This window comes from Lithobates pipiens, unplaced genomic scaffold, assembly GCF_037356315.1.
Source record: "Lithobates pipiens isolate NorthernLeopardFrog02 unplaced genomic scaffold, aLitPip1_a1.2 Scaffold_22, whole genome shotgun sequence".
NCBI lineage: Eukaryota > Metazoa > Chordata > Amphibia > Anura > Ranidae > Lithobates > Lithobates pipiens.
In genome coordinates, this window is record NW_027507784.1 from 231,797,013 (window position 1) to 231,822,126 (window position 25,114).

The window sequence follows — 25,114 nt, forward strand, 5'->3', positions numbered from 1 at the left end:
TATTGTGGCAATACACATATACAGTGCCTTGAAAAAGTATTCATACCCCTTGACATTTTCCACATTTTGTCATGTTACAACCAGTAACGTAAATGTATTTCATTGGGATTTTGTGTGATAGACCAGCACAAAGTGGCAAATAATTTTGAAGTGGAAGGAAGATGATAAATGCATTTCAATTTTTTTTACAAATATGTGAAAAGTGTGGCATGCATTTGTATTTAGCCCCCCTGAGTCAATACTTTGTAGAACCACCTCTCACTGCAATTACAGCTGTAAGTCTTTTTGGGGATGTCTCTACCAGCTTTGCACATCTAGAGAGGAACATTTTTGCCCATTCTTCTTTGCAAAATAGTTCAAGCTCTGACAGATTGGATGGAGAGCGTCTGTGAACTGCAATTTTCAAGTCTTGCCACAGATTCTCAATTGGATTTAGGTCTGAACGTTGACTGGGCCATTCTAATGCCGCATACACACGACCAGCAGACTAGGACCAAAGGGATTAGTCTTTTGGACAATCCAATCGTGTGTGGGCTAGTCCGATCGTTTTTCAAAAAACAAATCAGACGGATCTAGAAATAAAACATGTTTCAAATCTATCCGATGGACTCAATTCTGATGGACTAAAATCGGGAAAACCGTTCATCTGTGTGCTGGTCCGACGGACCAAATACGACGCAAGGGAAGCTGTTGGCTACTGGTTATTGAACTTCCTTGGTTAGTCCCGTCTTACGTCATCACGTTCAAAACTAACGGACTTTCAAACGGACTTAGTCCGATCGTGTGTGACCAAGTTCGTTCATTCGGAAAGTCAGTCGGAACTCCGCCAAAAATCCGTTGGGAAGACCTTCAGACCTAGTCTGCCGGAAATTCCAGTCATGTGTATGCGGCATTACACATGAATATGCTTTGATCTAAACTATTCCATTGTAGCTCTGGCTGTATGTTTAGGGTCATTGTCCTACTGGAAGGTAAACCTCCTCCCCAGTCTCAAGTCTTTTGCAGACTCTAACAGGTTTTCTTCTAACAATGCCCTGCATTTTTCTCCTTCCATCTTCCCATCAAGTATGACTAGTTTCCCTGTCCCTGCTGAAGAAAATCATTCCCACAACATGATGCTTCCACCACCATGTTTCACGGTGGGGATGGTGTGTTCAGGGTGATGTGCAGTGTTAGTTTTCCACCGAACATAGTGTTTTGCTTTTAGGCCAAACAGTTCAATTTTGGTCTCATCTGACCAAAGCACCTTCTTCCACATGTTTGCTGTGTCCCCCAAATGGCTTCTAGCAAACTGCAAATTGGACTTCTTATGGCTTTCTTTCAACAATGAATTTCTTCTTGCCACTCTTCCATAAAAGCCAGATTCGTGGAGTGCACGACTAATAGTTATCATGTGGACAGATTCTCCCACCTGAGCTGTGGATCTCTGCAGCTCCTCCAGAGTTACCATGGGCCCCTTGGCTGCTTCTCTGATTAATGCTCTCCTTGCCCTGCCTGCCAGTTTGGGTGGATGGCCATGTCTTGGTAGGTTTGCAATTGTGCTGTACTCCTTTCCATTTTCGGACGATGGATTGAACAGTGCTCCATAAGATGTTTAAAGCTTGGGATATATTTTTTATAACCTAACCCTGCTTTAAACTTCTCAACTTTATCCCTGACCTGTCTGGTGTGTTCCTTGGCCTTCATGATGCTTTTTGTTCATGAAGGTTCTCTAACAAACTTCTGAGGGCTTGACAGAACATGTATTTCTTCTACTTCTGAAGGCAATTGGTTCCACTAGATGTTAGTTAGGGTTATCAGAGTAAAGAGGGCTGAATACAAATGCACGCCACACTTTTCAGATATTTATTTGTAAAAAAAAAATTGAAAACCATTTATCATTTTCCTTCCACTTCACAGTTATGTGCCACTTTGTGTTGGTCTATCACACAAAATCCCAATAAAATACATTTACATTTTTGGTTGGAACATGACAAAATGTGGAACATTTCAAGGGGTGTGAATACTTTTTCAAGACACTATACAACATGCAGCGTCATTTACCCTCCTCTATTTCGATTCTTTAGAGGAATTTGCTCTACTATAAGCTTTGCATACAGAGCAACAAATGTCACCATGAAACTACATGATCAATGCACGTTATGCAGGTGAAATACACAAGGTACAGGTAGGAAGACATTCAATGCCTTTAAAACCATGATATGCAAATATTGTTTGGCTTTCTTGAAAGCAATTCTGTAACACTGGAGCATCTCTTTCTTAAACAGCAATCCCAAACCTTCGAAATATCGATGGAGAAATCATTCCAGAAGTAAAACCAGTGGTGGATCATGGTGAATTAGCCAGTTCATATGAACAAAAATTAATAGAGGTAATTTAGCGTATTTACCCCAGTTTCAGTGTAAAATGCTGATATATACTGTGCCTGTTCTACATACACACACACACACACACACACACACTTTTTTTATACTGCACTTAATAGCAATCTTGGCTGATATGGTGGTAGATTCCCAAGGCTTATTTAGGTGCATTTAGAATAGCGGCATTTTCAGATCTTGTCACTGAATGTGACATTTGCACTCAGCCTTACCCACAGAAATTTTCCAGCGAGTTGACCAACAACCAATGCATGAACAGAATGAGTATGGGGTCGGTTAATTTCACCATTTTTTTAAACTTTTTTTTTTAAATAAAATTCAAATTTTCAAAAATGTTTAAATGTTTCAGAAAAAAATTAAAGCAGAGATGAAAGCTATCAATAGATTAAAAAGCATAACATCACAAAAACATTAACCGTTTGCCGACCAGCTGCCATCATTATACTGTGGCAGGTTGACTCTTTTCCATGAATCCCGTAGCTATACATCGGTCTCTTTAACAGCTATAGCAGGTGTGCCCGCTGCATGGCGAGGGAGCTGATGCTCGTTGCCGGTGGCCGCAATGTCCATCGGCTACCCACGATTGCTGTACAGAGAGCCAGAATGGGGATCTGTCAATGTAAACAAACAGATCCCCGTTCTGACAGGGAATTATAGAGTTACCCTCTGTTCCTAGTGATTAGCAATAGCATTCTCTCTGTACTCCCAGTCAGTCCTCTCCCCCCACAAGCATAAAAAAAGAAAAGCAGAAGGTAACTAGCACAACACTAACGAGTTGCACTCTTGAGAAATAAAGGAAATAAAGGGGAATCAGGCTCAATGGGCCAAGTGATTTCTAGGATGTTTAACCTACCCAAATAATTAGTGAGATTGGCTTTAGCATACCATTCTGTATATTGGAATGGCTTCATAAGAAGGGATATTTCTGGGGATGAAAAGTAATGTTCCATAAATAGCTTCCATCTGGTGAAAAAGTGGTTAGTAGGTCTGAAGTTTTGGACTATAGTGTCTAACTTTTCAACATACAGCAAAGATTTCAACTCCTTTTTTTTACTGTTGTAAATGATGGAGCAGATAAGTTCAGCTCCCCTATGTACCAATATACCATTAATGTACTTCTTTTGCAGAAATAAAAAAGCTTTGTAATTATCTTACACAACCCTTACCCTTATCAAAAATATTTCCACTACTTCCTGGACAGACCTTGGAATGTGATACAGGAAGGAGTTTACCAGCTGACCTCACTAGCGCACACCCTGAATTTGCCACCCCCCCCTCCAGCAGATTACTACCACCCCTCATCAGGTACACGTTTTACAAATCCAATGAATGCATACTGTTCTCACTAACTACACAGCCATAGATTATTCATTTGTCAGAGTGTGCAGGAGCTGAGTAATTACATAACAGCCTTTGTGGATAAAGCTGTAATATCAAAAACAGGAGAAGTGTGTCCTGGGATCTGTAAACCTCACCATACACTATACAATCTGTTTGCATAATCTCTTTAGATGTACCATTAACTATGTATTGCATTGGCCTGCCTAATTGAATACAGAGCGATTGGATAGATGGCATGTCCTCGTATTTACATATTTTTTGTGAATCTAAAGGGGATCGTACAAAAATTGTAAGATCAGATTATATAGTGTATGGCCATCTTTATACACCTAAAATTTAAGTGGACCTAAACCCTCGCACATACCTAATGAAGAGAATAGCTTTAGATGTTACACAGAGATTAAACAAATCTCCCTACCAGGGACGTGTGGTGAGGTCAGTGGCTGGTGAGGCACTGGCTAGTATCAGAGCCAGCCACTGACCTCACCACATGTCCCTGGTAGGGAGATTTGCGAGAGGAATAATTCTAGCACTAGACCTACTCTGTAACTCTAAACATGTAACCTGTAAAAAATGTTAAAGCGTCTCCTATGGAGATTTAGAAGTACTGAAGTTTGGCGCCATTCCACAAGTGTGCACAATTTTAAAGTGTGACATATTAGGTATCTATTTACTCAGCGTAACATCATCTTTCACATTATATAAAATAGGGCTAATGTTAGTGTTGTTTTTGTTTATTTATGAAAAAAGAAAAAAAACATGGTTAAAAAAATTGCTGCACAAATACCGTTTGACGTAAAAAGTCGCAACGACCACCATTTTATTCCATAGGGTGTCTGCTAAAACAATATATATAACGTTTGGGGTTTCTTAGTAATTTTCTAGCAAAAAATATATGATTTTTACATGTAGGAGAGAAGTGTGAGAATTAGCCTGGGTGACAAGGAGTTAATTAACATAAGTAATATACAAATTATTATATATTGTTTTTAAGGTAATTTACCAAAACTATATTTTCAAAATCTGTACTCAAGCAGGTGGCTTAACGGACAAATTACTGAAGTTATAACTTCCAACCAGTAATTTCACAGTAAATAGATAAATAATAAATTATTTTATAACATATAGCATATAAATATATGATTTAGCTTGAATATAATAGTACGTTTTCAGCAAGCAGCAGATTCTCATTATCCCTTTTAACTGTTTGAGAAAAAACATGCAATTGTTATACTCATAAACACATTTTTTCCTTGTAGTTAAGAGGGCTGGGCTGGAAGTGAGCATTTGTCTTTTAGACACATGCCCCTTCTATGACACTGCAGTGAGAGGCGTGCCTTTTTTATTGTTGGGACCAATGGTACTTTACCATTGGTCCAAGACTCCAAGCTGTTTATTGAGCTCAGTGCCTATGACAAGAAGTGAGAGGCACTATGAGCTCACCCTCTCAGTCTGCTGCAAACCGAGTGTGTCAGCTTGTATTTAAAGTGGCCACTCTGTATTTAGTTTCTGACTGCGCAAGAAGCCCCATATCTCTGGAATCAGAAGTCGTAGGTGTCTCTCTGACCCCAGGTCGCCAAGCTACGATCCTCAAAGCTCACATGTTTTTTAAATGTTCATGGCCCTGCCTCACCTGCCTCCCCTGACTGCACATCCCTGCTCCCAATATATGTTTTACATGTATATCTGCTGTCTTCAGCTTGCTACATTCTTTAGAAAACACACCGTATTATAGATTTTTTCCTCCTGTTAACCACTGGATGTGGATTCTTGGCATACACTGTGTGACAGCTGATTGGAGGAAAGGCACACACTCCCACTCCACATAGGCAGAGGAAGGAAGTAATGTGCAGAGCTGTGCTGTAAATAGACCAGCTCTCTGCTAATCTATTTTTAGCTCCCACCCCTACACAAATTTCAGGCTGGTTTTATCTCATTAGTTGTCGGAGAACTTGTCAAAAGTTAACTTGCTGATAACGGAAGAATGGAGCAGCAGAAAGACACAAAACTTAGGGCTTTGGAGATAAATAAGAAAGCACTACAGATAAATGTGCTTAACCACTTGCCGCCCGCCCATAGCAAATAGACGGCGGCAAAGTGGTTTCATAATCCTGACCGGACGTCATATGACGTGATCAGGATTATGAGCCGCTGCGCGCCCCCGGGGGCGCACATCGCGGCGATCGTTGTTGCGGGGTGTCAGTCTGACACCCGGCAACTACGATCTCGGTAAAGAGTCTCCGATGGAGACTCTTTACCACGTGATCAGCCGTGTCCAATCACGGCTGATCACAGTGTAAATAGGAAAAGCCGGTGATCGGCTTTTCCTCACTCGCGTCTGTCAGACGCGAGTAGAGGAGAGCCGATCGGCTGCTCCTCTGACAGGGGGGGTCTGTGCTGATCGATTATCAGCACAGCCCCCCCAAGGATGCCAACAATAGGCATCACTGATTGGCATGCATTATTGATTGGCACTGATTGGCATCCATTAGTACAATATATTATAATACAATGCCGCCTATCAGTTCCCATCTGTGTCGCCTATCAGTGCCTACCCATGCCTACCTGTGCCGCCTACCCATGCCCACCTGTGCCACCTACCCATGCCCACCTGTGCCGCCTACCCATGCCCACCTGTGCCGCCTAACCCATGCCCACCTGTGCCACCTATCCATGCCAATCCGTGCCAATTTGTGCCACCTATCAGTGCCCATCTGTGTCGCCCATCAGTGCCACCCATCTGTGCCGCCTATCAGTGCCACATATTGGTGTCCATCAATGCCACCTCATCAGTGCCACTTCATTGGTGCCACCTCATCGGTGCCCATCAGTGCCGCCTTATCATTGCCCATCAGTGTAACCCCATCAGTGCCCATCAGTGAAGGAGAAAACTTACTTATTTGCAAAGTTTTGAAACTGAAACAAAAAAAAACGTTTTTTTTTCTAAATTTTCAGTATTTTTTTATTTGTTTAGCAAAAAATAAAAACCGCAGAGGTGATCAAATACCACCAAAAGAAAGCTCTATTTGTGGGAAAAAAATGATAAAAATTTCATTTGGGTACAGTGTAGCATGACCGCGCAATTGTCATTCAAAGTGCGACAGCTCTGAAAGCTCAAAATTGGTCTGGGCAGGAAGGTGTTTAAGTGCCTGGTATTGAAGTGGTTAACTAGTTTTGCTTTCGGAGCCATTAATTGTTATTGGCACACCAAACACAGAAGCAAACACACATTTTGCCACGCAAAAAATGCAGCAAAATGTACGGTAAAAAAATGTGCATCTCACAATATGCCAAAATATCCCATGAGCTACTTTGCCACATGTTGTGCAGCCAATTGAAATCAAAGTCACAGGAAAAACTAGCCAAAAATGTGTGCTCCCACTACACTAAGTGTGAACGGGGTCTGAAAGTGAAATTGGCTCCATTCACATTATTATTATTATAATCATCAGGTGGAAACAGCAAGTTCCAGAGGATGGGAGAGGCTCTGGAGAAACCCTGGAGACATGAGAGAGCTTGAAAGTAGGAGGTCTTGAGAACAGCAGAGAGGACGATTTGGGTGATATTTGAGACAAGATTGGTGATGTAGCTCAGGGTAGAGTTGTGAATGTCTTTGTATGTTGTAGTTAGTATTTTGAATTTAATTTGTGGAGGATTGGGAGCCAGTGTAGGGATTGGAGGAGAGGGTTGGCAGACAGAGTGGTTTGTAAGGTGTATAAGTCTGGCAGCAGCATTCATTATAGACTGAAGAGGGGATAGCCTATGGAGAGGCAGGCCAATGAGAAGGGAGTTGCAATAGTCAAGGCGAGAGATAACAAGGGATTGAATGAGGAGCTTGGTGGTTTCATTTGTTTAAAAAAGGGGTGAATTATAGAGATGTTACAGAGGTGACTTCTACAAACTTTTGACAATGATTGGATTTGAGGCTGAAATGAAAAGTCAGAGTCTAGGATTACACCTAGTACCCCGGCGTGAGGGGAGGGACTGATAGTTGCGTTGTTGATTTTGATGGAAAAGTCATGGGGGGGGGGGGGCATGGGGGGAAATATTAATAGCTCTGTTTTAGAAAGACTTAGTTTAAGGAAGTGGTTCGACATCCATGCTGATATGTCAGTTAGTAGGTTAGTAATGCGTGAGGAGACCGAAGGAGTGAGGTGGGGAGTAGACAGATAGATTTGGGTGTCATTGGCATATAAGTGGTGTTGGAAGCCATGGGTGGTTATCAAGTGACCAAGGGAGGAGGTGTAGATAGAGAAGAGAAGGGGTCCAAGAACAGAGCCTTGGGGGACCCCCACAGAAAGGGGCAATGGAGAGGAGGAGACAGAGTTGTAGGTGACACTGAAGGAGCGCTGTGATAGGCAGATAACCAGGATAGAGTAGAATCTCAGAGGCCAAGGGAATGCAGTTTATTGAGAAGGAGCGGGTGGTCAACAGTATCAAAGGCTGCAGAGAGGTCAAGTAGTAGGAGTATGGAGTACTGGCTGTTGGTTTTAGCAGTAAGTAAACTGTTAGTGAGTTTTAATAAGGCAGTTTCCATGGAGTGCTGCGAGCGAAAGCCATACTGTAAGGGGTCAAGAAGGTTATTTTCACTGAGGTAGGAGCTAAGACGGTTGTAGACTAAGTGTTCTAGAAGTTTAGAGGTGAATGAGAGCAATGATATGGATCTTAAGTTGTTCAGGTTGGTGGGTCCAGAGAGGGCTTTTCAAGTATGGGAGTGATCTGTGCATGTTTTAGAGGGGAAGGGAGGGGAAAGTGCCACTAGAGAGGGAGAGATTGAAGATGTGAGTAAGGGAGCATAGGATAGAAGAAGAGGGTGACCGTAGTAGTTGTGAGGGAACAGGCTCCAAGAGACAATTGGTTAGGTGGGATCTGAGACTAGTTTTGTAACCTCTTCAGTAGTAGCGAATTCAAGAGAGTAGAGTGTTGAGTGTGCTGTTAGGAAAGGTATGTTGGGTGGGGAAGATGTACGCACAGTGACGGTGTCCTCATGTATTGCATCAATCTTGTCTTTGAAATGATTGGCAATCTCTTGGGCAGTGAGTCAGTTAGTGGGCAGAGGGGTTGGGGGACGAAGCAGAGAGTTAAAGGTTGAAAAGAGCCAAAGGGTACTGGATGACAAGGTATTAATAAGAGAGAGAAAGGCTTGGAAGGCTGGAGGCAGGAATTGTATATTAGAAGGGCAAATTTATATAGGGTGAAGTCTTGCAGGCATTTGATTTTACGCCACGGCCGTTCAAGAGCATGGCAATGTCTCTTGAGATTTCTAGTCTTGTCAGTTTGTCAGGGTATTAATGGTTGAGGGTCTGATTCTGCATGTGGTTAGAGGAGCAAATGCATCTAGTTATGATGAGAGTGAACTGCTGTAGACAGAGGTTGCCAGGACAGGACAGCGGAGAGATTATGTCATAGAGGTGGTCAGTAGCAGAATAGAGAAGAGAAGGGTTAAAGTGGCGAAGGTTTCTACAGGTAATTGTTTGCTGCTTGGAGGGATGGATGGTTGGAGGCAAGGATACAGTGAAACTAATGAGGTTGTGATCAGAAAGAGGAAAGGGGGTGTTGGTGAGGTTGCCAGGGTTGCAGAGATGGGAGAATACAAAGTCAAGGATATTACCATTGGAGTGAGAGGAAGTATGTGTCCATTGGGTTAAGTCAAAAGATGAGGTTAAGTTGAGTTTAGCTGTAGTTGGGCTGTTAACATTGACAAGAATGTTGAAGTCACCAAGAATGATAGTGGGTATTTCAGAGGAGAGAAAGTAGGGTAGCCAGGCAGCAAAGTCATCAAGAAAACACGATACCGGTCCAGGGGGGCGATAAATTGACCAATACAGTGCATTTTTAAAGAAGAGAGGGATAGAGAGGGAGGGACAAGAAGGACTTGGAAGGTGCTTTGTGGGGATAGAAGGAGTCCAACTCCACCTCCTTTCTGTCTGTTGGTTCTGGGGGAGTCAGTCCAATGGAGACCACCAAGGGAGAGGGCAGCAGGAGAATCTGAGTCAAAATTTTGAAGCTACGTTTTGGTTATGGCGAGTATGTTAAAGCCATGAAAGGTAAAGAGGTCATGTACAGATGTTAGCTTGGTACAGATGGAGCGGGTGTTCCAAAGGGCGCATGAGATTGGTTGGCTGCTTTGAGGAAGCAGTGGTATAGAAATTAAACTGAGTGGATTGCGGTGGTTGCCAAAGGAGGGGTATTGGATATGTGGCTTGCAGTTGGAAAATGGCAGACCAGGATTAGGAGAAATGCCACCTGAGGCTAGGAGAAGGAAGAGGGTGAGGAAGGCAAGATGAGAGTGGGATGTGGGTAGCAGTAGTTGGGAGATGGTAGGAGTGAGGGTGATATGTGCATGCTGCAGGGAAGAGAGGAGGGGGTAAAGTAAGGATAATTTGAGGATAGAGGACACCGATGTGAGAAGGAAGGAATAAGGAGCATGTTAGTGGATAGAGAGTGGGAATCTGACTTTATATAAAATGTCAAAAGCTGGTTTGCTTGTCGTCTTGCAGAGTGGAGCAGAGTTCTTGTATCTTCATCCTGCTTTTGTTTAAACTGCGGCGATGAAACTGCGCATCACCCGTGACAGAGCAACTCAGGAAAGATCCATGGTGTCTGCGCCTTGCCCCTGTCTGTGGCACCCCATAGGCTGCTTTAAATTTATAGGGAGACTGATGCCGCGTACACACGATCAAACAAGCGGGTGGAAAAGTCCGGCAAACTCAAGTCCGCCGGACAATCCCCCCGTGTGTAGCCTCCGGCATACTTTTTTGACCCGAAAGTACGGCGGACTTAGAAAGTAGTTTTACACTCCAATCTTCCCGCCGGACTTGCATTTTCGGCGGACAATCCGGCCGTGTGTATGCCAGTCCGCCGTACTTTTGAAATGAACGGACTTTTCCCGCCCGGAGAAAAGTCCGCTCATTTAGAGCGGGTCTCCAGGTAGGCGGGGCCCGCGAAGGAGATGCCGCTGGCCCTGCCGCCTGGTATGGACTTAAAGGGGAACCCCAACGCCGAAAAAAATCGGCGTGGGGGTCCCCCCAGGTCCACATCAGACCCTTGTCTGAGCACGCTAACCGGCCGGCCAGGAAAGGGGGGGCGAGCGAGCGCCCCCCCCCCCTCCTGAGCCGTACCAGGCCGCATGCCCTCAACATGGGGGGTGCCTTGGGGAAGGTGTGGCCCCCCACCCCAAAGCACCTTGTCCCCATGTTGATGAGGACAAGGGCCTCTTCCCGACAACCCTGGCCGTTGGTTGTCGGGGTCTGCGGGCGGGGGGCTTATCGGAATCCGGGAGCCCCCTTTAATAAGGGGGCCCCCGGATACCGGCCCCCCACCCTATGTGAATGAGTATGGGGTACAATGTACCCCTACCCATTCACCTGTAAAATAAAGTACATAAAAAACACAACACACAAGGGTTAAAATAGTTCATTGCACAGCTCCGGGGGTCTTCCGTCTTGGGGGGTCTTCTCGCCGGACTCCTCCGCTATCTTCTTGTAGCTCTTTTACTAACGGAGGAGCCCGGTTTTCTTCCTCGCTGCCGCCCTTCTTCCGACTTCGGGGGTCTTGTCCCCCTCTTCGGTTCTTCTGCCGGGCCACCGCGCCTTCTTCTAGCTCTTTTACAGGCGGTGTCCCGGTCTTCTGCTTCTGCCGCCGCCGCCGCCCCCGCCTTCCATTCTTCTCTTCTTCGGGCTCCTCCGCTAGTAAAAGAGCTACAAGAAGATAGCGGAGGAGTCCGGCGAGAAGAGCCCTGAAGACGGAAGACCCCCAGAGCTGTGCAATAAACTATTTTAACCCTTGTGTGTTGTGGTTTTTTTTGTACTTTATTTTACAGGTGAATGGGTAGGGGTACATTGTACCCCATACTCATTCACATAGGGTGAGGGGCCGGTATCCGGGGGCCCCTTATTAAAGGGGGCTCCCGGATTCCGATAAGCCCCCCGCACACCCCGACAACCAACAGCCAGGGTTGTTGGGAAGAGGCCCTGGTCCTCATCAACATGGGGACAAGGTGCTTTGGGGTGGGGCGGCCTGGTACGGCTCAGGAGGGGGGGGGGTGCTCGCTCACCCCCCTTTCCTGGCTGGCCGGGTAGCGTGCTTGGACAAGGGTCTGATGTGGACCTGGGGGGACCCCCACGCCGATTTTTTTCGGCGTTGGGGTTCCCCTTTAAGTCCATACCAGGCGGCGGGGGCCAGCGACGTATCCTTTGCGGGCCCCGCCTACCTGGAGATGCGCTCAAAATGAGCGGACTTTCCTCCGCATGTGTGGGCGAGTCCGTTCATTTCAAAAGTAGGGCGGATAGTACGGCGGACTTAGTACGCCGTATTAGTCCGCTGAAAAAGTGCCGTGTGTGGGCAAGTAGCCCGTTCGGAAAGTCCGACGGACAGCCTGGCGGGAAGTCCGCCAGACTAAGTACGTCGGACAGACGGCTACGTGTGTACGCGGCTTGAGCAGGCATGCATTTCTCAGTTGGTCATGTCTGTGTGTTTTTGAATGCATAGCAAACCACACAGAAAATGCACTTGCCTTGAGTTTCAGAAAAGCACTGGAAATGCATAAAAAAAGCACGGTAAAAAACGCACCACACTCTGCTCTAAAAAAGTTCTGGGGCTTCTTTGGGGTAATTGTTGAGCGTAGGGCAGCCTATGTGAATGGACTGCCCTATGCATTACAAGCAAACATGCTCAAAAACACCCCCCCCCCCTCCAAAAATGCAGGAATGTTCAGACTATGCAAAGATATGAATGGGGCCCGACAGCTGAATGTCTCTATCCACACCCTCCTATGTATTTGTATAAAGCTGGCCATACACTATGCAGTCTGATTGTACAATCTCTGTAGAATTTATTTATGCATGTAAAATACCTACCTACTTATCCACTCACTCTGTATCCAGTCCCTTGCACTACATTGTTGATGATAGAGCTAAAGGAAATTGTACAATAAAATTGCATAGTGTATTGCCAGTTTTATGCAAGTACATAGGAGGGAGTGGATGGAGACACTCAGTTGTCAAGCCCCATTCACATCCTTGCATAGTGGGGAACTCACATTCCTGCATGCATTTTTTTCCGATGTTTTGGAACGTTTTCGCTCGTCACTCATAGGGCAGCCAAGTTCTCTTGAATAGGCTCAAATAAATAAATAAATAAAGTTGCGCTACGGACTAATTTCTTAAAAATAAAGTGAATGCTTAAAGAGGAAAGAATTAACTAAGGAAATTCTTAAAGGGTTGGAGCTGCCTATGCCTAGATCCTCCACCCTTAAATAAAGGAGGAATTGAAAGATAGAAAATTGAAAATAAGCTTTGGCGCTAAAACCCTGTGTTTGTGCAACTCTGTGCATTAAAATAAATGCTTTAAATATCACCGTGCTAGCAAAATATTGCTTATTTATATCTATATACAGTGCTGGTGCTGCCATACCGTACAGTGCTGCATATATATTCTACTAATATTATAGATATCACATATATAAAAAATTCAAATTAAACAAAAAATTACAATTATGCAAAATTGCTGTGTAAAAGTGCAAATCAACAGTCCTATAAAATATCGTGCAACAACCTGTGCAAAAATACAAAGAATTGTGCAAAAAATGTCCCAAAGAGCATCCTTCAATATAAGAAAATATTTTTTTCAAATCGCATTCAGAAGTCGCTGAAAAATCGCATATTGCAGTGTTTCAAGGGATGGTGGTAGAATAAAGTGACTAGTGCAAGGAAGGCAATATAGAAGAAAAAACACTCCTCCCCGGTGCGCCACTCAGTGCTGTGGAGATATGTTTGCGCTCACCAGATCAAGCACCCTCATAGGGTTAACCGAGCCTTCACAGTATAAGCCACTGTACTGCTGCTTAGACACTGCTGCTGGTGCGCTGGGGGAATGTTCGCCCTTCACTTCCAAGTATGCTCCGTGGTTAAATGCATAAGGGAGGAGAGAAAGGTATATCCATATCCAAATGTTTTTATACCATCTTTTTTTCATCATAAAAGAAATTTACTCACAAAGTGTTAAAATTTGTTCGCGTTTATAACAAACTCCGCCGGCCGTTGCTATTGTTAACAATGGGAAGGTGCACGTCCTTGGCCACTCCCCTTGGCCACGTCCAGTCCCTTGCACTACATTGTTGATGATAGAGCTAAAGGAAATTGTACAATAAAATTGCATAGTGCATTGCCAGTTTTATGCAAGTACATAGGAGGGAGTGGATGGAGACACTCAGTTGTCAAGCCCCATTCACATCCTTGCATAGTGGGGAACTCACATTCCTGCATGCATTTTTTCCGATGTTTTGGAACGTTTTCGCTCGTCACCCATAGGGCAGCCCAGTTCTCTTGAATAGGCTGCCTTATGCCGCGTACACACGAGCGGAGTGTATGGCATACTTAGTCCATCATACAATCCGACGGACAGTCTGTCGTACTTTCCACTGAACGGACTTGACCACACACGGATACACAAACAGTTCGTCGAAAGCTTGCGCGATGACGTGTACAGCACGTACGACGGGACTAGAAATAGGAAGTCCAAGACACAGCAAAGCACCCTTCTGCCGTGTAAATCCTTTCTGGGCATGCGCCATTCTTAGTCCGTCGAACTAGCATACTGACGACCGTAATGTCCGCTGAAACCAAAGTACGACGGACAGAATTTCGAAAAAAACGAAATTCTTAGTACTCCGGACTGCACGCTGAAAAAGTCAGCTGAAGCCCACACACGAGCGGATTGTCCACTGAAATGTGTTTTGACGGACTAAGTACGCCATACAATCCGCTCGTGTGTACGCGGCATTATGCACAACAATCGTCCTAAAGAAGCGCCAGAACATTTTTTTTTTAGAGTGGAGCATGTGCGTTTTTTTACTGTGCTTTTTAGTGCATTTGAAGAGCATTTCTGAAACGCAAGTCAAAGCCCACATTTTCTGTGCGATTTGCAATGTGATGTGAATGGAGTCCTATTGTTCTTGTGTAAACAAACCAAATTCACTTTCTGGCCCCATTTACGCTTAGTGGGAGCGAGTGTTTTTGGCTTGTTTTTCCCATGACACACATATCATAAATATAGTAAATAAAAGTTAATCCTAAAAAACATATTGAAAGATGTGCATGTAAATCCTATATAAAAACAAATAAAATATGTGTGACAAACCTAAAATGTGTGAGCACATTTAAAAGCTTAAAATCCTCAGAGTTAGCTAAATTAAATATCAATTCCAAATAAAACAAGGAGTAGAAATGATCCACATTGACAGAAAGATATTCCTTTTAAAATTCAGGGCAGGGGTGTAAACAGAGGAAGCTCAAAAATGTCCACAGCCCAATGAAGGATCATGCCACCTGGGTGTAGCAGGCTTACCAGAACTATTTTCTTCTTCTTCCTACATCAGGAGGCATGCGACCCCAAAAGAGTTTAGTATGTGGCCTAGGCCCATCTGGAGGAACAATGGGGATGCCGTGCAAATATAGTAGCTGTGACAGCTTACATTGACAAGCCAGGCAAATGCATGTGTGGAAGGATGCTGGGATGCCATGCAAACTTGGTTGATGGGTGCAGGGTGTGTGTGCTAATGAGGTTGACTGGTAAACTACTTCCTGTGTCTTGCTAGCTCCTATGTCCCAAATCTACATACCAAGAAGTCTCTAAATCTTTCTATGGAACACAGCAAGAGCTAAGGTAAGGCCTTGTTCTGGTAATCAAAGAAAGCTTTTATTTTTCTGCATCTGAGGTATATTAATTGTATATTGATACATAGGGGAAAAAAATGAACATAGCCTTTAATGAGAACTCTGGGAGCAGTATTAGACATATGGATACCCATTGAGGGAGAATTTTAACAGGGGTTGGCAAGGCGATGGAGGACTGTGCAATGTATAAAACAATATGTAGCACTAACCCCCGAAGGAGCTGCTGGTTTGGTTGGGCTTACAGTTACCTTCTTCTCCTCGATTTGTATCTAGAGGTTTCCCGTGGTAGATGGCCCAGTAACTTTAGAGACTGACGACAGATCCGCTTAAAGGGATTTTTATTTGCAAAAACTGTAGTCAACAACAGTCTCTTAAAATAGGATCAGAGGGTTAGGAATAAAGTTCAGGTACTCTTAGTGTCAAAGTCAATAATGAAGGACTTGCTTACTTTGACTAAATCCAGAGAATAGCCATTCACAATTAGATGTTCACTTAGGTACTTCAGCTCCTCCAGGCTCTTGCTAAGAAGCCAACCGGTACGTGGCCTTCTTCTGAAGAGTCCTCCCCTGGATAGCTATGAAGTTACTGGGCCTCTCCAACTACCGGAGATGGCATCGGACCACCTCGGAATCCTTCTTTAGTTTCCTTGCCTCTGGCTAGCCAGCCCGAGACAACACGTCGCGTGTATCCGCACCCCATACAGTGCTCAGCATAAATGAGTACACTCCTTTGTAAAAGTAAGATTTTATTCAATATCTCAATGAGCACAAGAACAATTTCCAAAGTTTTGGAAGAACATTTGTTTAGCTCATTACATGAAAGTAAGGTTAATAATATAACTTAGATTACAAAATCTTCACTTGAGTATTACTCAAATTAGTTTATGCAAAAATGAATACACTCAGCAACAAAAACTACTCCATCTAGTATTTTGTATGACCTGCATTATTTGTAAGGACAGCACCAAGTCTTCTAGGCATGGAATGAACAATTTGGCGACATGTTGCAGCATCTATCTTTTTTTCCATTCTTCAAGAAGGACCTCTTTTAGAGCCTGGATGCTGGATGGAGAGTGATGCTCAACTTGTCTCTTCATAATTCCCCATACAGTAGGTGTTCATTTGGGCTCAGATCAGCAGACATACTGGGCCACTGAATCACTTTCATCTTGTTCTTCTTCAGAAAAGCAACAGTGGCCTTAGATCCATGTTTTGGATCATTGTCATGTTGAAAAAGTGCACGATGACCAAGGGCACGGAGTGATGGTAGCATCTTCTCTTTCAATATAGGGAAGTACATCTGTGTCTTCATAAAACAATCAATGAAATGCAGCTCCCTGACACCAGTAGCACTTTTTGCAGCCCCACAGAAGGACACTGCCACCACCATGTTTCACTGTAGGCACCATGTATTTTTCTTTGTACTCCTCATCCAGTAGTCTTCTTCTTTTTCAGCATGGGCCCTGGCAAATTCTAGGTGGGCTTTTTTGTGCAGGGCTATAGGAGAGGTTTTCTTCATAGACGACACCCATGCATGCCATTCCTCTACAGTGTACGCCGTTTTGTGTCACGGGAAACAATCACCCCAGTTTGGCTTTCTACTTCTTTAGCTAACTGCCAATTTTCTTCAACCCTTCTCATCAGAAGATGCTCCTTTGAGGTGTTAACTTCCATAGACAGCCTGGAAGTCTCTGTAAGATGGTTTCAGTTCCATCTATGTTACATTTTTTGATAGTGTCATGGTGCAAAGGAGTGGATGGAGCCTTCTGAGTGGTGGGTCTGTGGGGCGGCAGCAAGGCAACTCGGGTATGGTACTGTCTATGTTGTTTGGGCTGGAGTTGACGAGGAAGAGACCACCCGGCATGAAAAGAGACTCTCACTGGGAATCAGGAGGGGACATGTGATCATCATCAGTGCTGCTGCACACTGCTGTCATTGTCACTGTGAGAGGCAATTTCATGTGTGTGTGCCTGCCCATTCTAACATTCTAATCTTGGTCTCCTGAGTCCTGTCCCTGAGCCAATTACATATTGAAAGTAAACTAAATATGTTTTTTTTTCCTTAATATCTACCTTAAATCACATTGTAAATTGCATATGGTATTTGTTTGTAGCCTGAATACTGAAATTTGCACTTAAAACTGTAATTTTGTAACTTTTGGAAATGGCAGTAAAAACTTGGCTGTCGTGTCAGTAAATCTCAATCTGGTAGGTTGACAACACTGTATGGAGGTGCATGTTTTCCTTGTTATTACAAAAAATATTATGCTCCAGAATAAATCTGAGCAGTTGAATAGTAAAGGCATGATACTTTCATTCATTAAAAAAAAAAAAAACAATTGCTATTCCCATGTTCTGAAGGATGCTCAAATAACGAGTCTCCACATCAATAGCCACTAGAATTGTTTCTTCTGAAATGTGAAGACCCTGAAGTATATGCACTGTAGGAAAAATGCTTCCCAACATAAGATTTAAGCTATCAATACATCTACTAGCATTTTCTGTGTATAAGTCTAAAATATGGGTCTCCCAGTTAAGTGTAGCACCCTGATGTTTAGGCAGGGTTGCTAACCAATTTAGTTTGCCAGATAGTAATTGTCATTAGATAGACAAGGGCATAGCAAGGACAGATTATGAATGGATGGGGTGTCTCGGCTAATGGGCAAGGGTTTGTTTAAGCCCATTGGCCTGCAGGGACAGCCTATTTATTTGGGTGGAGTCAGGTGATCAGGGGTTCCGTGCCACTTGGGCGGCTGTCTGGGTGGACGTGATGTGTTTTTTCCCCCCGTGTTCTATCAGTAGGCCTTTAACCCCCTTCTGACAGAACCACAGGTCTGCCAACCTCAATTAAGCCCACACCAGAGGTAGCCCTCTTATCTATGATCCTGGGACCCCTCAAGACAATTAAAAAAGATATACTGTGTCACTTTCTTGCAGCAGCGAGGGCGGTGATTCCTCGTCATTGCAGAATAGCGAATGTACCTTCCCTGGGGGATTGGGCTGTTTAAGTAGATCAGATAAGAGACCCGGAACGTCTGTTAACCCAGGAAGGAGAAACAGTTCACCAACACATGGACCTCATGGTCAATGTTTCATCACTCCGAAGACTTCACTGTATGGGTTGAAGATTACCCAACCTCATCTACCAGATAACCATGCTGGAGCGATATTTTACCTCCCTTATTCCCTCCTTTCGATGTAACCTTTCTTTTCTTCCCCTAAATGCTCTCCTTCCCACCTTGAACCAAACACCTGAGCATCTGAACTGAGGTCACATGCTCACTATCTATCTCAGACTGGAGCTGTGGATCCTGTGGATAGAGGGTTTATCTTGAGAGGGAGATACTCTGGACCTATGTATTGTGCAGAACTGTGTGTAGTGGTGGGGATTTGTAGTTAGGAATGCAATGTATATGCTGTAGATACTGAACAAAATAATCTATATTTTTGATACGTTGTTAAATGGTTTTAATATCTATATTTCAATAATTCATATTGATGAGGAAAATTCCAAGAAATTCTGTTTAGTTCTTGTGTAAAACTCAAAAACTGATTTAATAATAAAAATAGCAAAATATTACAAGGACAAAATCAAAATGTAGAATGTAAAAATAGCATTGATAATTTATTATATTCTTAAGTAGGGATGGCCGAACGGTTCGCCCGGCGGTCGGTTCGTGGCGAATTTCGGCTGTTCGCGGTCCGCCCGATCGGCGGGCTATCGGCGGGCTATTGCCGCTGTTCCCCCGGCGGACTCACGTGCTTACTGTGTAAAAGAACTTCGACCTATGATGACACATCCATCATGGGGTACAGGACAGCCAATTGAGACATTACAGCACAAGGACAATTGGACATTCCCCCTAACTTATAAATAGACCCGATCCGGCGGCCATTTTACATTCTTTCTACTGTCACTATAGGGAGAGGTTGCTGTGTGGAGCAGGGAGAGACTGCAGTGACCCAAATCACTAGCTATTAGGTCCACAAAAGTCCCTTTAAGGACTGGTATGGTATAGGTGTAGTTCAGGATATAGGTTTGAGGCACTGCTATTCAAGTCATTGTTGCAGCAGATTGTCTTTTCTCAGTGCAGATAGGGACAGACAGGATGCTGTGTGTAGCAGAGAGGGACAGTCAGTTTAATCATTAGCTGTCACTATTAGGTCCACAAAAGTCTTGTATGGTGTAGTACAGGATATAGCTTTGAGTGCACTGCTATTCAAGTGATTGTTGCAGCAGCCTGTGTTTTGTCAGTGCTGAGAGAGGGACAGACAGGACGCTGTGTGTAGCAGTGAGGGACAGTCAGTTTAATCATTAGCTGTTACTATTAGGTCCACAAAGGTCCTTTTCAGGACTGGTATGGTAATAGGGTTGTACACGTATAATATTCTTTCTTCCAAATATAGAAAGAATATTATACTTGACTGCTGCCCTTATGCTGCAGCAGTCCTTTAAGGGACTGAGGTACAGTCTGCTAATCACAACCTACTATTTTCCACAAAGGTCCTTCTAAGGACTGGTAAGGTATAGCGTACTACAGTATATAGGGTTGAGTGAGGTACAGTCTGCTAATCACAACCTACTAGTTCCACAAAGGTCCTTTTAAGGACTGGTAAGGTATAGCGTAGTACAGTCTATAGGGTTGAGTGAGGTACAGTCTGCTAATCCTTAAGGACTGGTATAGGTCCACAATATATAGGGTTGAGGTGTACTACTGCTGACTGCTGCCCTATTCTGCAGCAGTACTTTATCAGTATAGGGACTGAGGTACAGTCTGCTAATCACAACCTACGAGTTCCACAAAGGTCCTTCTAAGGACTGGTAAGGTATAGCGTACTACAGTATATAGGGTTGAGTGAGGTACAGTCTGCTAATCACAACCTACTAGTTCCACAAAGGTCATTAAGGACTGGTATAGGTGTACTATTTGGTGTGCAGTATATAGTTGTGTAATACACGTATAAAATACTTGCACATATAGAGCGTTTCCACTGTGCAGCATTGTGACTGCTGAGCGGTTCTGCAGCGATACTACAAAGAGTGACAAACGCAATCCAAAAAAAAAGTATTGTAACTGGTGTGATAGACCAGTGGCCCCCAAAAACAACAGATTGAAGCGGGGTGTTATATACCTTCTTCCACATACATACTGCACTTCTGTAGAGAGTTTTGTCACAGGGTCATTTAAAAAAATGACAGGCAGAGGAAGAGGCAGGCCCTTCCGCAGGGGTGGTAGGGGTAGGGCAGGAGCAACAGGCTTGAGACAAAGTGGGAAATTGCAGAAGGTGCGTGCTATTACGTCAAAGGAAGCACCAGAATTGGTTGAGTGGCTCACTCAGCCTTACTCTTCTGCACCCTCCTCATCCTCTCGATCTGCACCCTCTTCTTCACTCTCTGCTATGTGCACCCCCAAAGACACTACCACCAACAACACCACCACCACCACATACCTTCCGCTTGAGTCACAGAAATTATTTTCCTTATAATTATGATCCATATCAAGACATTTCTGATGCGCAGCCACTCTTAGCATTGGATCAGGAAGAGGAGGTAGCAACAACCGCCACTCAGCAGTCTGACGACAGTACCCAGATCAGCCCAAGGAGGAGGTTGGTCCCGGGTGTTGCTGCCTACTCCGAGATCTCTACTTATAGCGATGGGGAAGGTGACGTCGATGATGACGTGTCTAGTGATGTCACGTGGGTGCCCACAAGAGAGGAGGGGAGTTCAGAGGGAGATATGGACCATCAGACAGGGAGGAGAAGCAGGAATAACTTACATTGCACAGGAGGGACAAAGCAGACTGCTAATGTATCAGGAGCGAGTCATCGACCATGTACGGTCACATCTGGCGCTCCCAGGACGCCGGCACATGGCTCCGCAGCGTGGGCTTTTTTAACGTGTCCGCTGTTGACAATAGTGTTGCCATCTGCTCATCCATACATCCATACATCCTCATCCATACTCAGCATACTCATAAATCAATCCATGCTCACCCATCCATCTCCAGCAATATTCATCCATCCATCCATGCTCAGCCATACTCAGTCATACCCAGCCATACTCATTCATGCTCATCCATCCCCATCTACGGCTCAGCCATCCCCATTCATGCTCATCCATGCCACATCAGTTATCATCCATACTACCTCAATGGCACTACAGTGCCTCACAAAACTGTAATAGGTAGTCAAATTAGATTTGAAACTTATGTCCCTAGAACACTTGATGGTTCTCCCTGCATGTTGGTCCTTTGTATGTGGCCACGCTGTGGAAAAGTCTCAAACATATGGTATCACCGTACTCAGGAGAAGTAGGAGATTCTATTTTGGGGTGTAATTTTTGGTATGTACATGCTATGTGTTAGAAATATTATGTAAATGGACAATGTTGTGTAAAAAAAAAACATTTTCATTTCTTTACACATTTTACAAAAACTTGTAAAAAAAAAAAAAAAATGTTCAAAAGACTCAATATGCCTCATAGATTATACATTGGGTTGTTTTCTTTCCAAAGTGGGGTCATTTTTGAGGCGTTTCCATTGTTTTGGTTCTCCAAGGCCTTCAAAAGTGTAATGCCGCGGACACATGATCAGACTATCCGGCGGACATGGAATTAGAAAGAAGTTTTGACTCAAAATTGTCCACCGGACTCGGCAGTCCTGCAGTCCCCATGTTGATAAGGACAAGGGCCTCTTCCTGACAACCCTGGGCGTTGGTTGTCAGGGTCTGCGGGCGGGGAGCTTATCAGAATCTGGGAGCCCCTACCCATTCACCTGGTGAAAAAAGTGTAAATAAAAAAAACACAACACAAGTTTTTAAAATAATTTATTAGACAGCTCCTGGGGTCTTCTTCTGTCTTGGGGGGTCTTCTCGCCGGACTCCTCCGCTATCTTCTGCTCTTTTGCTAGCTCTTTTACTAGCAGAGGAGCCCGGCTTTTTTTCTTTGTCGTTGCTGCCGTCTGGGGGTCTTCATCCGACTTCGGGGTCTTGTCCCACTCTTCGGGGGTATTGCTGGGCCTCCGCTATTTTCTTATAGCTCTTTTACTAGCGTTGACCCGCTCTTCTGTCGCCGCCACTGCCTTCTTCTCTTCTTCCTTGCGATGTTGACGCAATGCTCTCTCTGGCCGCAATGGCAGGGACGCGTTGTGTGATTACTTATATAGGCACAAGGGGCGGGGTCACCGGGTGATGTCACATGATGACCCCACCTCTTATGATGTCACAGTCCCGGTGGATGCTGTGACTGTGACATCATAAGGGGCAGGGTCACCATGGGGCATCACCCAGTGATCCCGCCCCTTGTCCCTATATAAGTCGCCACACAATTGCGGCCAGAGAGAGTGTTGTGTCAACATCGCAAAGAAGAAGAGAAGAAGGCGGCAGCGGTGGTGACAGAAGACCAGGCCAACACTAGTAAAAGAGCTATAAGAAGACCCCGTCAGTACTTCAGGTGTGATCAATTTTCAGAGATTGACACCATAGCTTGTGGACTTTCACAAAGGCCAAATAATATACAGTGATTTGGGTTATTTTTACCAAAGATATGTAGCGGTATACATTTTGACCAAGATATATGAAGAAAAATTACTAAATTTGAAAAATTGTATAACAGAAATAAAGAAAAATGCATTTTTTACTGAATTTTCAGTCGTTTTTCTTTTATAGCACAAAAAATAACCCAGCAGTGATTAAATGCTGAAAATTGGCCTGGTTAGGAAGGGGGTTTAAGTGCACAGTGGTCAAGTGGTTAAAGCAGTTTTTATAGTTTGTTATAAAATTTTGCAAACAGGTAATTTTTCTCCTTCACTGATGTGCACTTATGAGGCTGCACTGATGGGCACTGATAAGACAGCACTGATGGGCATAACACATGTGCAGTTTGTTTTTTATCCGAATTGAATTTCAAACACATTTTTGTTTTTCGGATTGTCTGAACTTCTGAATTATAACAGTAACAAATTTAACCACTTGCTGACCATTACACACAGATATACTGCCGCACAATGGCTCTCCTGGGGGAAATCCCAAATGGGTATGTCCTCCACTTTTTTGGCCACTAGAGCTGATGTGCATGGCCAGCAGGCATGATTGCTGGCAGGCACGATTGCCGCTAGCCACGAGGGATTGCGTGCACAAGCGCCAGCATGGGGATTTGTGTGAGTAAACGCACAAGTGCTTACAGAGGAGAGGAGCCATATCATTTGGCTTCTCTCCTAGTCAATCCTATCCCCATATATTTAGAACACAGTGAGGGAACGCACAATTAACCCCTTGATCACTCCCTAGTGTTAACCCCTTCCCTGCCAGTGACATTTAGGCCGCGTACACACGCGGGGACTGTTCGCTCAACTTTGTCCGTCAAACAGTTTCAGCGGACAGTCCGCTCAAAATTAGCATGGACGGACTTGCCCACACACGACGAACGAACAGTCCGCTGAAACCGTGCGCGATGACGTTAACGGCACGCACGACGGGACTAGAAAACGACGTCCTATACACTGCAATGCAACCTTCGGCGTGTAAATTCTTTCTGAGCATGCGCGAGACTTAGTTTGACGAACAAGCCTACACACGGGCGGACTGTCCGCTCAAACCAAGTTTCAGCGGACAGTTTTTCGGAATTTCCGAAAAACTTTGTTCGTCAGACTGTCCGCTGAAACTGTCCGCTGAAAGCCCACACACGAGCGGACTGTCCGCAGAAACACTGTTCAGCGGACAAAGTTGAGCGAACAGTCCCCGCGTGTGTACGCGGCCTTACATAGTAATCAGTGCACTGATCGCTGTATAAATACCAATGGTCTCAAAAAAGTGTCAAAAGTCTCCGATCTGTCCATTGCAATGTGCTGCTAAAAATTCCATAATCACTGCCATTTCTAGTAAAAATAATAAAAAAATAATAAAAATGCCATAAATCTTTCCCATTTTGCGTAAACCAGTCAATGCGATTTTTTTTTTTTTTTTTTTTTTACCAAAAATATGCAGAAGTATATATATTGGCCTAAACTGATGAAGATTTTTTTTTTTTAAATTAAATCTTTTAAAATATTTAGTATAATAAAAAGTAAACAATATTGTTTTTTTTTCAAAGTTGAAGTTTTTTTTGTTTATAGCACAAAAAATAAAAACTGCAGAGGTGAACAAATACCACCAAAGAAAGCTCTAATTGCGGGAAAAAAAGGATGCATTTTTTTTTGGGTACAGCGAACGATCGCGCAATTGTCAGTTGTCAGGAAGGGGGTAAATAATTTTCAAATCAATTTCAAATAGTTTTCAAATTAGAAGAGTAAAACAGAACCAAATAGAATAGAAAATAAAAGAATAGAATAAAAAAATTGAATGAAAGAATATAACCACCTTCTGAAATTTGAATTTTCAAATAGAATAAATTTGAATTCAAACACATAAGAAAAGAATAGAAAATAATAGAATAGAAAAAAATAGAATAGACTATAACAGAATAGATTATAACAGAATCAAAAAGTAAATAATTCAACAAATAATATAATTGAATAGAAAGAATATAACCATTTCACAGATTCAATAGAATCAATTTAAATTTGAATAGAATATATACGAATAGAAGGTTGGTTATAATCTATTCTATTCTGCTATTTTCTATTTTAATCTATTCTTTTCTCTTCTATTAAAATCCAAATTGATTCTATTTTAATTTGGGAAATTATTATATTCAGTCTATTCTATTGTTTTTTTAATAC

The 25,114-nt window shown here is 43.5% G+C and overlaps 1 protein-coding gene across 6 annotated transcripts in view; it reads left to right on the forward strand.

The window, feature by feature from the left end:
• Positions 1-25,114, forward strand: part of SNX29 (sorting nexin 29) — a 1,823,105-nt gene that overhangs the window by 1,162,739 nt on the left and 635,252 nt on the right. For all 6 annotated transcript variants that reach the window (XM_077448905.1, XM_077448908.1, XM_077448906.1 and 3 more), the window contains one exon: positions 2,268-2,371. In XM_077448905.1, the coding sequence (XP_077305031.1) occupies positions 2,268-2,371 (104 nt within the window). The remainder of the gene's footprint in view (positions 1-2,267; positions 2,372-25,114) is intronic.